At 68.1% G+C, this 14,184-nt stretch overlaps 4 protein-coding genes across 4 annotated transcripts; 2 read left to right on the top strand and 2 right to left on the bottom strand.

Annotated features, from left to right (window-relative positions):
* Nucleotides 1–366: 366 nt before the first annotated feature.
* Nucleotides 367–2,841, top strand: RHOBADRAFT_51543 (uncharacterized protein; the record flags this gene model as incomplete). Its single annotated transcript, XM_018415899.1, has 4 exons — nt 367–966; nt 1,035–1,243; nt 1,318–1,412; nt 1,484–2,841. 4 exons carry the CDS (start codon nt 367–369, stop codon nt 2,746–2,748), a joined length of 2,169 nt encoding a protein of 722 aa, XP_018273776.1. The 3' UTR covers nt 2,749–2,841.
* A 168-nt stretch (nt 2,842–3,009) lies between these two features.
* RHOBADRAFT_51542 (uncharacterized protein) lies at nt 3,010–6,130 on the bottom strand (the record flags this gene model as incomplete). Its single annotated transcript, XM_018415898.1, has 10 exons — nt 3,010–3,392; nt 3,479–3,852; nt 3,932–4,223; nt 4,302–4,599; nt 4,667–4,877; nt 4,953–5,513; nt 5,582–5,656; nt 5,716–5,787; nt 5,853–5,942; nt 6,007–6,130. 10 exons carry the CDS (start codon nt 6,128–6,130, stop codon nt 3,057–3,059), a joined length of 2,433 nt encoding a protein of 810 aa, XP_018273775.1. The 3' UTR covers nt 3,010–3,056.
* A 3,886-nt stretch (nt 6,131–10,016) lies between these two features.
* On the top strand, nt 10,017–11,363 carry RHOBADRAFT_24275 (uncharacterized protein). Its single transcript, XM_018412635.1, has 5 exons — nt 10,017–10,111; nt 10,151–10,526; nt 10,597–10,740; nt 10,813–10,978; nt 11,063–11,363. Exons 1-5 carry the CDS (start codon nt 10,047–10,049, stop codon nt 11,254–11,256), a joined length of 945 nt encoding a protein of 314 aa, XP_018273774.1. The 5' UTR covers nt 10,017–10,046; the 3' UTR covers nt 11,257–11,363.
* Nucleotides 11,364–11,512: 149 nt separating this feature from the next.
* RHOBADRAFT_51539 (uncharacterized protein) lies at nt 11,513–14,153 on the bottom strand. The gene is made up of 7 exons (XM_018415897.1): nt 13,962–14,153; nt 13,773–13,850; nt 13,602–13,705; nt 13,233–13,536; nt 12,493–13,100; nt 12,285–12,421; nt 11,513–12,211 (listed from the first exon to the last, which is right to left on the bottom strand). The coding sequence occupies exons 1-7, from the start codon at nt 14,139–14,141 to the stop codon at nt 11,622–11,624; spliced, it is 2,001 nt and encodes a 666-aa protein (XP_018273773.1). The 5' UTR covers nt 14,142–14,153; the 3' UTR covers nt 11,513–11,621.
* Between the last annotated feature and the right edge of the window lie 31 nt (nt 14,154–14,184).

The following is a 14,184-nucleotide window of genomic DNA, read 5'->3' as shown; positions in this document are numbered from 1 at the left end:
GCTGTGCTGTGCGAGCCGAGAGAGCGAGGAGCGAGGCAAGTGTACCGCGGTCGGGGCCCAGCGGCGGAGATTGGCCCAGCGCGCGAGAGTTTCCTTTCTCGCCGACGAGCGCGTCGAGGAGCGCCTTGTTTGGCTCGAGGGGAGGTGAGACTCTTCCCCGAGCCAGACGAGCCAACAGCCAGCTCCCGCCCTCGCTCCCTCCCAGCTCTCCACAGCCCTCGACAGAGGTGCGACGACGACCACCAGCACCCCGACTACCCACCAAGGGCACCCGTCAACGCGCCGCACCTGTCCTCGCTCGCGACCGCCGGCGCCAGCTCCCCCCTCGTCCGCCAACCAGCCTTCCCTTGCCCCTCGACCAGCGTCATGGCCACCACCCCGACCGGCACCGCCCAGGCCACCTGGGCAGTCAACAGCCGCTCCCACAGCCGCCGCACCGACACGGGCGACGCACCAGCTCCACCCGCCGCTCCGGTCTTCCTCGAGCAGCCCCTCTTCCTCAACGCCCTCGCCGGCCCCTCGAACCCGCACCACAAGCCCGCCCTCGCGCCAGCTCCAGCACCCGTCTCGGTCCCGATGCAGGCGACGCGCGTCCAGGGCCACACGGGCGTCCGCGCCGCACTCGCCCTCCTCCAGGACCGCGACCGCAACGTCGTCGCCAAGCGCACCGCCGCCGACCTCGCGCAGGACGACAGCTCGCCCGTCATCATCGAGGACCGCCCGACAAAGAAGCGCGCGACGGCAACAGCTCCCGAGCTCGCGGCGGCGGCGGCGGCGTTGACGGCGCAGGACGCACGCCGCAAATCGCGCAAGGCGACGGCGCAGGACAAGGAGAAGGCGGCGACCGAGAACCAGCAGTGGCGCAACAAGTTCCGCAAGGCGTTCCCGTCCTTCACGTTCTACTTTGACGCCATCGACGAGGCGACAAAGGCGTCGCTCGGCGCCCAGGTCAAGCGCTTGGGCTCGGTCCGTCCCCTCTCCTCCTCACGGCGCGACGCGCAGGACTGCCCTGACCCCAACCTCCCTGCTCGCAGTCGGTCGATCAGTTCTTCTCCAAGAAGGTGACGCACGTCGTCACGTCGCGCCCGGTCCCCTCGGCGGCGGGCAAGGAGAACGTGTCGGACTCGCCCGCGGCGTCCAAGGTCGGCGGCGGCATGCTTGAGTCGGCAGCGGGCAAGGTCAAGAAGGCGACGGCGAGGAGCCCCAAGATGTACGAGCTCCCGAACGGGCAGAAGCTGCGACCGTGCGTCCCTCGTCCACTCTCTCCTCTCTTCTCCCGACCGCCCGCAAGTCCTCACGCCGTGCCGCCCTTTACAGACTCGTCGGCGACTTTGACAAGAACCCGTTCATCGACTCGCAAGATATCCTGTCCAAGGCGCTCGACTTTGGCCTCAAGATCTGGCCCGCCGAGAGTGCGTCCATGTCGTTCCACCTTCTCGGCACTGCAAGTACGAGGACTGACCCTGTATACCTCGCCCAACAGAGCTGCAGCTCATGCTCACGCGCATCAACCACCACTCGCCGAGCAAGGAGAACGGCCTGCAGCGCGACCCGTCCCTCCCGAGCCTCCTCCGCGACGAGCAGCTGTACGGCACGCGCGAGCGCGACCCGTTCGTCCCTCGCACCGACACGCACTACTTCCCGTCGAACAAGTACTTCCTCCTCGTCGAGGACTCGACCGGCGAGCACCGCCCGATCGTCGCCAAGGAGTACGACAAGCCGCGCAAGCACGAGGAGCCCTCGTGGCCCATCCTGTACGGCGGCATCGAGGGCCGCACGGGCTTCTACCGCTACGACGGCGAGATCACGTACGAGCGGCGGGTCCCGCCTCCTGCGCCGCTCGTCGCGCCTCAGCAGCAGCAGCAGCAGCAGCAGGTCGCCAACGGCGGCAAGGGCGGGTTCGGCTCGGTCGCGGCGCGTGCTCTCGCGCCCAACCTGCGCCGCGCCGTCTCGCTGCAGAACGTCGCACGCGAGCAGGCGGGCAGGGCCGACGGCATCGGCGCCGGCGTCGGCGCGGCGGGCGCGCACCACCCTCGACGCGACTCGTTCATGGCGGCCTCGGGCAACAGCCAGACGATCACGTCCAACATCGCGTCGGCGACGTCGACGGCGGCGCGCTCGGGTGCGGCCCAGGCGAGCAGGTTCGGCGCCAACGGCGGCCTCGTCGACAAGCGGCTCGCCGTCCTGTCGAACCGCACCGTGTCGGTCGCCGGCAGCGGCCTCGCCGGCGGCGTCGCACGCGTCAAGCGCATGGGCATCCAGCGCAGCGTGTCGGTCGACGGCGGGCTCAACGGCCTGCGCGTCCCGGCGGCCGCCGCCGCCGCCGTGCGCGACGAGCCCAAGAAGCCCGGCTACTGCGAGAACTGCCGCGTCAAGTACGACGACTTCAAGGACCACGTCGTGTCGTCCAAGCACCGCCGGTTCGCGCTCAACCCCAAGCACTGGGTCGAGCTCGACCGCCTCCTCGAGAAGATCGAGCGCCCGCTCGCGGCCGACCCGGTCGGCGACCAGTACGACGACTCGGGCTTCTACGACGCCGTGTGCCGCAGCGACGGCGGCAGCATCGCCGACGAGGACGAGGACGATGAGCCGCAGGAGGAGGACGAGTACAAGCTGCCCGTCGCGCTCTCGTCGGAGCACCTCGGCGACCCGGCGTTCGACGCCTGGATCAAGCAGGTGGCTGAGCGAAACTTTGAGGAGGACACTCGCCTGGCGGCACGAGCTGCGGCGAGTGCGGGCGGCCTCTGAACAACGTTCTCGTCGTCCCACCCCTTCTTCTCTCCCTCTTTCTCCTTCTCGCACTTCTCCCACTCGCAACTTTCTAGGCCTTCTCGCTCAGTCACCCGTCCTTTTGTCCTATCCTCCTCGTCGTTCGTCGTCATACCCCTTCTCTCGACCGTTCGCTTTCACCCCTCGCCGCTTTGACCTCTCGTAGCTGCGCCCTCTCGCGGCCTGCAAGCTCTTTCGTCCACCTCGTCCCTCTCTCGGCGGTCGGGCACTGAGAGATCGACAGCACGGAAGACACATCTCTTTGCACACACGGAGAGAGAGAGAGACTATCCAAAGACGACGCCGCCTGCTTGACCTCGAGTCGACTCCTCCCACAGCGTCATCGTCAGGCTCGCCATGAAGCCGGGCAAGCTGCTTCTGCCGTCGAGCCAGAAGCCGATGCTCCGGCGCACCTCCTCGATGGCCATGACGGGGTCGTTGTGCGCCGACACGAGGCGGAACGGCATGGGCCCGCCGGGCCACGGGTCGAACGCGAGCGAGCGGTCCTTGAACGGCGCGTACACGGACGTGACGCGGATCCGGCCCGAATCGAGGAAGGCGAGCTGGTACCCGAGGAGCTTCTGGACGGCGAGCCGCATCGCCTCGGTCTTCTCGGTAACGGCCTGTGCGCGCGAGAGAAGGGGGGAAAAGGTCAGGGTCGGCTGCGGTGCGACGACGACGACGACGGCGGCGAGAGAGGCGTGCGCACCTGCGAGATGCGCTTGAGGAGCGTGTCCTTCTGCTGGATGTCGCCCTTGAGCTTGTCGATCTGGGCCTGCGCCGTCACGAGCGACTCGCGCGGGACGAGCTGCTGCCCGCTCGGACCTCCTCCCGCTGCGCCCCGCTCGAGGTCGCCGAGCCGAACGAGGAGCGCGCGGTTCTCGGCCTCGAGGCGCTCGAGCGTCGCGGCGCGGATGGCGTGCTCGACGCGGTCGGGCGAGTCGCGGAACTCGAGGACCTTGTGCGTCGTCGGGTTGTACGCGCCGCGAATGCCCTGGTTCTCCTCGAGCTGCTCGACCTGGACCGACAGCGCGTCGATCTCCTGCTCCATGACGGCGAGCTCATTGCGCGCCTCGTCGAGCTCTGTGACCGAGGGAAGAGAGGGGGTCAGGCGCTGTTGGCCGGATTCGCGGTCGAGAGGTGGGGAACGACGGCGGCGCACCTTGCTGCAGCGCCTCGTTGAGCCTCAGCTGCTCCTGCAGGCTCTCGCCCACCTGCCCCTTGTCCTGCGCCGCCGAGTGCGCCGCCTCCTCGTGCGCCTCGAGCTGGACGATCTCGGTCGTGTTGCCGCCGTACCGCTCGACGAGCCCTCGCCAGTGCGCGATCTGCCCGGTCAACGTCGTCACCTCGCACTTGTGCGCATCGAGGAGGTCCTCGAGCTCGGCGATGCGGGCCGTCTTCTGCGCGTCGTAGTTGCCCGCGTGCTGGATCGCCTCCTCGGTCGTGTAGCTCTCCTGCGAGCGGGACAAAGGGGCGAGTCAGGCCGGTTTCACGAGCTACCCCCCGACGAGGAGAGGAGAGCGAGGACGCACGAGGTGCCGCTTGAGCATGGCGACCTCCTGCCGCAAGAGCCCGCCCTGCGCCGAGTCGGTCCTCGCGCGCTCCTTGACCCGCTCGAGCTCGCGCCGCGCCTCGTCGAGTGCGGCCTCGAGCTCGGCTGCGCGCCCCTCGAGCGCGCCGACGATGCGGTCGCGGCGCTCGACCTCGAGCGCGTGCGAGTTGAGCCGGTCGCGCAAGGTCGCGTTCTCGATGCGGACCGTCGCAAGCGACTTGGTGATCTTGCGCGGCGACGAGAACGTGTCGGTGTCGTCGGGCTTGACGAACGCGGCCCTGCAGGCAGAGAGAGAGAGTCAGGGAGGAACTCGACGAGGACGCGGCAAAGGGAGAGGGAGCGCACCAGTCGGCCTTCTCGCGCCTGAGCACCTCGAGCTCGACCTCGTGCTGCGACAGGAGCGCCCGCAGCGCCTCGGCCGCCTTGACCTTCTTCTCGAGCGCGCGGTTCGTCTCCTTGAGGAGCTCGACGTTGGCGTGCTGCCGCTCGTACGTCTCGACGCGCCGCTGCAGCTTGCCGTTCTCTTTCTCGAGCGTGCGCAACGTCGTCACTTGCCCTGTTTGACGGAGAGACATCGTCAGTGAACGGAAGGAGGAAAAACCGGGGCGAGGGAGAGAAAGCGACGACGCACGATGCAGCTCCTCGCGGATGACGTGCGAGTCGTCCGACTCCTTGGCCCGCGACCGCTCGCGCTCGAGCTCGGCCTCGACGGCTACGCGCCGCTTCTTCTCGCTCGACGCCTCCTCGAGGTACTGGTCGGCCTCGGTGCGGAGGCGGAGCATCTCGGCCTCGAGGAGCTCGGCGCGCTTCTGGCGGTCGTTGGCCTTTGCGACGGCCTGGGTCGCGGCGTGCTCGAGGTCGGTAAAGGCTTCTTGCAGGTCGGCGTTGTCGTCCTTGAGCTGGCCGACCTCGGCGCGGAGCGCGCGCACCTCGCCCTCGAGCCGGGTCTTGTCGTCGCCCTCGCCCGACTCGCGCGCCTGGGCGCGCTCGGCCGCCTCGCGCTCCTTGGCGAGGAGGACGGCGCGGTGGCGCTCGAGCTGATCGACGCGCGCGGCGTACTCGGCGAGCTGGGCGGCCGCCTTGTCGGCGGCGGTCGAGGCTTCCAGGGCGGTGCGCGACGAGGCGTGCTTGAACTCCTCGGCCTGGGCGAGCGCGCGTGCGAGTTGGCGCTTGAGCGACGCCGTCTCGGATTCTGTGTGGACAGATGCGTCAGTAGAGGTCAGGGACCGGGCGAGGGCCTGCAGAAGAGAGGGGACGAACCTTGCTGTAGATCTGCCGCGCTCGTGCGACGTTTGACGCCCGACACGCGCGACTCTGGACGAGCTGATCCCGGCGCTGCAGAGAGAACAAATCAGATCGTCAAGGCTGGGCGACGCAGAGAGCGTGGGACGCACTGTCGAGGACGGAGCCGCCCGAGATGGACGGACGGCGAGTGGGGAGCCGCGAGGTGGTCGAAGGCACGAGGCCTGCTCGACGAGGGACGGGTGAGCTCTCTCACGCAGAGAAAGATCGAGTGGACAAGGCGACGCACCGTACGAGCTGCTCAGGTCGCCGCTCGAGGGTCGGCGCAGGAGGGTCGAGGTGCGGCCGACGGTGGCCGGGGTGGGTGCCGCGTAGTCTCCTGGGCGAGGGAGAGGGTCAGCGGCGCGCACGAGGGGCAGTCTGAGAGAAGTACGAGTGCTCACGGCGCAACGGGAGGCGGGACGAGCCGGTGGTTGAAGGTGCTTGGCCTCGAGCTGATGAGAGGGTGCGCGACGAGACGAGCGGGGTCGCGAGCTCGTACGGCGGGCGAGGCCCGCTGCGGTCCATCGTGGCGGAGGTAGTCGAACGCTCAGGACCCAGCCAGGGCGGACCACAGCAGAGCGGTGGCTCGAGTGGGCGAGAGTGCGCTCCCCTCTCCTCCTCGTCGTCGAACCTGGCGCTCGCCCTCTTGCTCCACCGCGTCGCGTCGCTTGCGCTGTACCTGCACCTGCACCTGCACCTGCAGCATACTATCTCCTCGTGTCAGCACACCCACACCCGCCCTCGCCTCGACCCGCCGCCGCACCTGCACCTTCCTTCGTCCCCCACCCTCGCCGTACGCCTCCTCGCCACGACCATGACTTCCAAGCTTACGTTCGCCACCGTCGACACGCTCGCCACCACCTTCGCCACCACCTTATCCATACACCTCGCACCTCCATCCACCAGCACGCCCAAGTCTCTTGACTACAAGCTGCGCTCCGTCCCGCTCGTGGGAAACTGGAGCGTCACAACGACCCGGCATGACACCTTCTTTGAGCTCTCCGTCTCGACCGACGCCGCGACAGTCGGGTACGAGCCCCTCGCCCTTCACCTCACCGTCCGCCTCAACGCCCTCCTCGACGACCACGACGTGTTGCCGATCGCGCACGGCAACTTGCTCCCGCCGCACATCGGCCAGGTCCGCCTAGTCGTCAGCTACGACAAGCTGCGCGAGCTCGAAGCGGCGTCGGACGGGCGCTACTCGGCCGCCTCGCATCGGGCGTACGACCTCCGCTTCGAGGTCAACGTCCACCAGGGCGTCCCGCTCGTCCACCCGCAAACTCTCGTTCGTCGCCTACCAGGTGCGTCATTCTCGACTCTGTCAACTGTTGGCGCCCCGGACAAGCCCTCACGAGTGCACCTCGCCCGCAGACGAGTCGGATCGGCCCACCCGGGACGCGGTCGTGCGCCTCGCCTTCGCCGCCGCCGGCGCCGAGCCATTCGCCGAGCTGTGGACATCGTAGGCCTTCCTGTCGGCCTCGTCGCCGTACTTCAAGACCCTTCTGCGCTCGGGCTTCTCCTAGAGCGTGCGCAAGGCCTCGAAGCGCGCCCGGACCTCGGCTTCGGCGCGCTCGTCAACGACCGTCGAGGACGGCGACAAGAACTTTGCCGACTCGGACGACGAGACAGACGTCGCGCTCTGCGAGGACAAGGCGTCGCCCCTGTCGCTGCATGACGTCTCGAACCATGCCGACCTTTCCTACCAGGAAATCGTTGTCCGCCAGACCGCCTACTCGACTTACAGCGCCGTCCTGCGCTACTTCCAGACGGGATTCCTCCGGTTCGCCCCTCTCGCCTCTTCGTGTCTGCCCGTCCTCGCCAGCGCCAAAAAGTCGCGCGCCGACCTCGTCAAGGAGCTGCGCGCCGCCCAGCCCTCCCTCCCCATCCCCGTCTCGCCCAAGTCGACCTATCGCCTCGCGCACCTCCTCGGCTGCGAGCCCTTGCAGCAGGCGTGCCTCGCCGAGTTCGGGCGGCAGCTCTCGGTCGACAACGCCGCGCTCGAGCTCTTCGACAACGCGTCGCAGGTCTACGCCGAGTGGCGCAAGGTCGCGCTCGCCTACGTCGTGCGCGAGTGGGGCCGGGTCAAGGCGAGCGACAGCTGGCGGGACCTGCAGGCGAGGATCGCGCGCGACGAGATCCCGGGCGCCGCGCCGATTCTCATGGAGCTGCTCTCGGCTCGCGGGCGCTGGTGACGAGGTGAGCTGCCCCTTCCTCATCAGTGTCGAGGCGCGTGGCACACATGACGCATACTGACATGGCTGCCTCGCGCAGATCGACTTCCCGAGCCCGTCCTCGGCTTGGCCTCACGTTCTCTCTCTTGCGCCTCGCCTACTCGGCGGCCTCCTCTCGCCTGCCCACCCTCGCCGACAACTCGTGTCTCGCTCGCAGGTGCGTCCTCTCCCCTTCTCTCTCGTACCGCAGCCTGCCGCGGCCCCGGCGCCGACGTCGAGCGCAGCACTGCCTTGCTCTCGCCCTGCCCGCGCAGGAAGTCGTCTTTCCCGGCCCTCCTCCTCTCGTGCCCCTCGACGACCGACCGACGCTAGATGCGTCTCTGCGCGCCGGCGCGCTGCAATACCACGTCGCTCGCGTCAGTCCCGAGAAAGAGAGCGATCGCAGGTTTGGCCCGACGAGCGGTCTTTCTCAAGAGGGATTGAGAGTCAGGATGCGAGTGCGTGCTGGCAAGCTGGTTACGCTGTGCCGACGAGCGAAAGAGTGAGACTGAGAGGCTCGCGTGGAGATGCGCCGGCGACGAGGAGGGCGCTCCACCTCGCCTCGTTCACCCTCTCGCTCGCCTCGAGGGGCAGCTCGAGCTTTACACGACAGCTCTACGCAGCTCCCAAGGTCCATCGCGGGCAGCGCACAACCTCCAGGCCGTCCACTCGCCTCGCACCCTCCCCTCGGCCCTTGAACACCTCGACCGATCACTTCGACCGACCAACACCCGTGGGCGGCCTCGAATAGCAGCCCAGTCTCGCCTTCGCGAGCTCTCGCGTCCACAACCGCCACGCCCACAGCGCGCGACGCCGTGGCTTCCCTCCTCTCCTCCTCGCCGACCCCGGACTTCCGCCCCGCCGCCACCCTCACCGCCTGCACGCCCGTCCGCCGCATGTCCGCCATCGCCCGCGCCCTCACGTCAGAGGACGGCAGCGCCGTCCAGCTCCACGGGCGAGGCGAGAACGGCTCGCGCCTGGGCGTTCAGAACGGCGTCGAGGCGCCGGGCCTCGAGGTCAAGCGGCGCCGGTCGGCATCCGGTGCGTCGGTGCGAGGGCTCGACGGTGCAGCAGGAGCAGGTGGTGTGAGCGGCGCAGACGCGGCGCACGAGTGGGCGAGGCTCGGGACCGCCACGCCGCCGCACCGAGCCCTCGCGCTTGATCCCGCGAGCGCTGCGGGTCGGGACTCGCCCGAGTCGTACCGGGCACGGAGCTCGTCGGGCGCCAGCTACAACGGCGCGCACATGGTCGCGACGCCGCCGCGATCGAGCTCCATCTCGTCGAGCCAGCCGCGCCAGAACGGCGTCGCTCGCTCGCCCGCTCCTCCCTCGACCCCGCCCGTCCCTCGCTCGACTTTACGGGCCAGTCCGCCTCAGCCCGTCCTCAACCTCCCTGACGAGCCGCCACGAGCCGTCGTCGTCGACCGGCCGTCGATGGACAAACCGCTGCCGCCGGTCGTCCCGAGCGTCGACCAACCCTCGTCGATGGGCCCGTGCGTCCGCAACCGCACCATGACGGCGTCCAACAGCCTGTCGTCCTCCCTGTCGGCGGCCACCTCGAACTCGTCGCACGTCCCGCAGCGCAAGTCGCTTGAGCCTCCGCAAGGGCCCGACCTGTCGCCGTACCCGTCGAGCAGCGTCTCGTTCAACAGCTACACGGACCCGGACGGCGTCGCCGCTCTCGTGCAGCGCCTGTACGCGCGCCTCGACGAGAAGGGCGTCCACGGCGACGGGTGGGACGAGGGCAAGGAGCGCAGCCGCGACGGCATCATCCTGCGCGAGGTCGCCGAGCACGACGGCGTGCCCGAGGGCGAGCCCATCGTCGAGCCGAGGAGCGACATTGACGAGGAGGCCAAGGCCGACCACATTCTGCGACGCGTCGACCGGTGCGTCTCGCGCTTTCTCTCTCTCTCTGCGCGCTCGGACCCTCGCGCAGTGTCACTGACCTTGCGCTCCCACAGGTACGGCTTCTTCTCCAACTCGCACCCTGCCGCATTATCCTCCCAGCACCACAACATCTTCACTCTCTCGGCCGCTCCTTTCGAAAAGGTCCCCTCGACCGACCCCAAAAAGCGCTCGAGCAAGTCGGCGCCTCCCGCAGCGCCTGCGCCGATCCGCCCCTCGACCCGCAACCTCTCGAACCGTCACTCGACCATCTCGCTCCTGCCCTCGACCGCCATCTCGCCCGACGCCGTCGCCCTCGAGACCAAGCGCGTCGGCAAGTGGGGCGACATGCTCTCGGTCGCCAAGCGCGACCCGGGCGGCAACGCCCAGGACTGGGTCGTCTCGTCTGACTGGTGGAGCGGGCGTGTTCCAGGCGGCGGCGGCGGGCAGAGCGGCAAGTACCGCCGCCTGCAGCGCCGCGTCTTCAAGGGCATCCCGGACCGCTGGCGCCGAGCGGTCTGGGGCCTCATGCTCGAGCGCATGGCGGGCGAGGTCGAGGGCCACCGCGGCGGTGCGCCGAGCCTCGAGCGCCTGACGGCCGAGTACGAGGCGCTCGTCGCCGCGCCGTACGTCCAGGACGTGCAGATCGACCTCGACGTCCCGAGGACCATCTCGGGCCACGTCATGTTCCACACGCGGTACGGCCAGGGCCAACGCTCGCTGTTCCACGTCCTGCACGCGTTCGGGCTGCGGTGCGAGGACATCGGCGGGTACTGCCAGGGCATGGGCTCGCTCGCCGCCACCCTCCTGTGCTACTTTGAGCCCGAGGTGCGCCCGCCTTCCTCCTTCCTCTCGTCCCCTTCCTCAGTCGGTCACTGACTCGCCGTATCTTCTGCAGCGCGCCTACGTCGCCATGTGTCGCCTGTTCGACCAGTACCGCCTCGCGCACATCTTCGCGCCCGGCTTTCCCGGCCTGCACGAGGCGTGGCACGTCCAGCAGAAGCTCGTCGAGCTGCTTATGCCGGACGTACACGCATCCTTTGTGCGTCTCACCTTCCCCCTCTCTCGGCGGCGCCGTGTCGTGTCGACCTGACTCGCCTCGTCGTTCTCGCAGGAGGAGCACTGCGTCCACCCGTCGTCCTACTCGAGCAAGTGGTACCTCACGCTCTACACCAACTCGTTCCCGTTCGCGACGCAGCTTCGGCTGTGGGACGCGCTCCTCCTCGAGGGCGTCGACGTCCTCGTCATCATCGCCGTCGGCATCATCTGGCACTTTCAGCGTGCGTCCTCGCGCTCTCTTCTCTCTCTCTCCCTCTCGTACTCTTTGAGGCGTCAGGCCTGACTCGTTGCACCCTCTCCCGCAGACGAGTTCACGACGCCGAACGCCTCGTTCGAGAGCATCCTCACGACGCTCGGCGGCTACTTCTTCGTCGAGTCGGACGACGCTCTCCTGCGGTGGGTGCGCAAGACGCTGCGCCTCAAGGGCCTGCGCGACAAGATCAAGACGTGGAGGGCCGAGTACCGCAAGGACAACCCGCTGCCGGGCGGCGGGCACTAGCTCGCGAGCGAGCGAGCGAGAGGGCGGTCGCAGCCAGTTGGATCCCTCTTGTCGTTACATTCATCGCGTCGATTCGGCGCTGTCATACTATCATCATCGTCTCCCGACATCTCGAGTGTGACGAAAGCGAGAATCCCGAGAGCGCTTCTCTCGAGAGCGTGAGACGCTCGAGCCTCTCATGGTCGACGAAGATGGGCGACGACTCGCTCGAAAGGGTCGCGTGCTGCAACGGTCGAGGTCGAATGTCCATGTTGCTCTCTTTCTCGAGCAGGTCTACCCAGAGGTACAGGAGAGAGAGAGGGAGCGAGAGAGATAACGAGAGGAGGCTAAGTAACACAGGGGACGACCGACGAGAAACCTCCAGCTCAGAGCATGTCTCGCGTGTCGTACCGCTCGAGCTGCGACCCATCCGCCTCGTCATCGTCGTCCTCTCCGTCACTGCTGCCCGCGCTGCCGACCCTCCTCCCCAACTCCTGCCGACCGACGAGCGCCTCCTCCTCCCCCATCGCCTCGGCGTCTCGCGGGCCCCTCGGGTGCGGCACGCCTGCGCCCGTCCTCGCCGGCGACGCCTCGCGCGAGCCCTTGCGCAACGGCGACAACGCGAAGCGGCCTCGGCTCGGCAGGGGCGCCGTACCCGGCACGTCGACGGCTGCGAACGCCGGGTTGAAGTCCTTCTCGGCGATGTCGGGCGACGAGGGCGAGAAGGCCGAGCCGAGGCGCTGTGCGAGAGATTGGCGAGAGTGCGACGTGGAAGTGGGCGAGGCGGGCTGCTCGGCGAACGGGTCGCGGTAGGCGGGAGAGGCGAAGAGCGAGCCGCTCCGAGCGGCCGAGAAGTCGCCGGTTGCGGCGTCGCCAACGTCGCTCGTCGCGACGGGAAAGCTCGACTGGTGCACGTGGGTGCCCTCGAGGCGAGGCTGCTCGACGTGGCCGGTCGGCCCTTTTCGAGAAACACCGTCTGCGAGCGGGTGGACCTCGTCAGGGGCGCGCACGAGTACGAGGGCGACGATCCGCGACGAGCGGAGACGTACAGAGATGCAGGTTGTCGTTCTGCGCGAACTTGACGGCCGAGCTGGCTCGCGGCCGGCCGTCGAGGCTCGGAACGGGCGAGGGCAGGCCCGGCGACGCAAGGCCCGAGTGCAGAGAGATCTTGTCGGCGGCGTCGATGCTGCAGGATCGATGAGTCAGGCGCCGCTCACCGCAAGAGATCACGGAATAAGGAGGGAAGGAGGGACGCACGGCAAAGGCTCCTCGTGAATCTGCGCTGGCGCGTCGTACAGCTGGTACCGCGGAATGTTCTCGCTCGGCCCGCTCCCAGCTGCACCAGGCGCACCGGTCCTCCCCTCGCCGGCCCCTCGCCACCGCATCGCCATCTCGTCGGCACCGAACGGGCCCGTCGACTGGCGGCGGCGCGTCTGCTGCGACCGCATGGAGATGGCGCGGTGGATGGAGCCGATGGCGCCGCCGAACCCGCGCACCGTGTCCATGCCCGGGTCCTCGGCGTCGTAAGCCGACTCGTGGCCGGACCCGGCGCGAGTGGCGCGCAAGATGGTCGCGGAGCGCTTGTCGAGCAGGGCGGACTGGACCTCCTCGGGGTCGACCTTGGACAGCTGAAGAAGAGTGACGCCGAGCACGATGACGAGGAAACCGAGGACGACGTTGATGATGGACACGGTCGTCGCGCCGCTGAAGCCCTTGTTGAGGATGATGGACGTGATGAGGGTGCACGAGGTGAAGATGACGTAGTAGACGGCGGTCACGGCCGCCGTGTTGAACAGCTCGAGGGCTTTATTGAGGTAGTTGATCTCGAGGAGGAGGGTCGTGACGACGAACGCGATGAGGAAGTACTGCGACGGCGAGAGGAAGGGTAAGTAGATGCTCGTCGTTTCGCCTATACCGAGTGCGCTCGAGCCTCGCGATCGTCCGACCCGACGAGAGGACGAGAGAGTTGCGCAGGACAAGGAGAGAGAGGTGCTCACCATGAACCAGTTGCGCCAGGGCGTCGAGTCCGAGTTGCGGATCGACGAGAGGATGGACCCGCCGAGGCCGGACGTGCAGGCGACCGACAGGCCGCCGAGGAGCGAGCAGATGACGATGTAGACAAACATGTTCTTTTTGCCGTACCGCGGCGCGACGAAGAAGACCATGGCGGCCGCCGCGACGAGGCAGATCCCGCCCCACGTGAGGAAACCGGGCGACACGAAGAGGTCCTTGAACTTGTTGATGTCGGACGAGCCGTGCTCCGAAGGACCGTTGAGGGCGATGATGACCGAGCCGAGGATACTGCGAGGGTAGGGGCGGCCGTGAGCGAGGGCGGCGACGGCGAGGGGAGAATGGGCCGGACGCACCAGAGGACGCTTCCCAACCAGCCGAACGTGGTCAACTTCTCCTTGAGGAGAAAGTGCGCGAGAACACCGCTCGTGACGACGGCGAGGGAGCCCATGGGCGTAACCTGCTCGTCGAGGACGTCAGTTGCCGTTCGCCCGAGAGAGAGAGTGAGAGGAGGATCTCGGACGCACGAGGATGGCGTCGACGAATGAGTACGCGACAAGGTTGCAGACCTCGCCGAGGATCATGATGATCATGCCGGTCCACCACTGCGCGAGCCTTGAGTGTCAGTCGTGGCGAGGGCGCACGGCTCGAGAGGGGGGACGACGAGAGGGGGACGAGAGGGGCGACGAGAGAGGGGACGAGAAGGGGTGACGCACCAGCCAGCTCTTGAGGTACGGGTGGCCCTCTCCCGCGACGCCTCCCGTCTTCTTCTGCGCCGCCAGCAAGCCCTTCTTCTTGAAGATGAAGCTGGCGCCGATCAACAGGCCCGAGCCGACCGCGAGTGAGATTCCGATTGCCTTGTAGCTCGCCGGCTGGGCGTCTGCGCTAGACGACATGGCGACCGGGACAAGGGGAAAGAGGGTGTACTGGCGGAGGGAA

Source organism: Rhodotorula graminis (genome assembly GCF_001329695.1).
Source record: "Rhodotorula graminis WP1 unplaced genomic scaffold RHOBAscaffold_2, whole genome shotgun sequence".
In the NCBI taxonomy this organism is placed as follows: domain Eukaryota; kingdom Fungi; phylum Basidiomycota; class Microbotryomycetes; order Sporidiobolales; family Sporidiobolaceae; genus Rhodotorula; species Rhodotorula graminis.
Note: the sequence above shows the minus strand (reverse complement) of the source record. Positions and strands in the feature narration are given on the sequence as shown.

Excerpts from the sequence above, each read along its gene's own strand:
- RHOBADRAFT_51539 (XM_018415897.1), bottom strand. The coding sequence starts at position 14,141 with ATGTCGTCTAGCGCAGACGCCCAGCCGGCGAGCTACAAGGCAATCGGA. Across the intron at positions 13,537-13,601 it reads TGGTTGGGAAGCGTCCTCTG|TATCCTCGGCTCGGTCATCA; the intron begins GTGCGTCCGGCC and ends CTACCCTCGCAG. Across the intron at positions 12,212-12,284 it reads GAACGACAACCTGCATCTCT|ACGGTGTTTCTCGAAAAGGG; the intron begins GTACGTCTCCGC and ends ACCCGCTCGCAG.
- RHOBADRAFT_24275 (XM_018412635.1), top strand. The coding sequence starts at position 10,047 with ATGCTCTCGGTCGCCAAGCGCGACCCGGGCGGCAACGCCCAGGACTGG. Across the intron at positions 10,112-10,150 it reads TGGGTCGTCTCGTCTGACTG|CGGCAAGTACCGCCGCCTGC; the intron begins GTGGAGCGGGCG and ends CGGCGGGCAGAG. Across the intron at positions 10,527-10,596 it reads TGTGCTACTTTGAGCCCGAG|CGCGCCTACGTCGCCATGTG; the intron begins GTGCGCCCGCCT and ends TATCTTCTGCAG.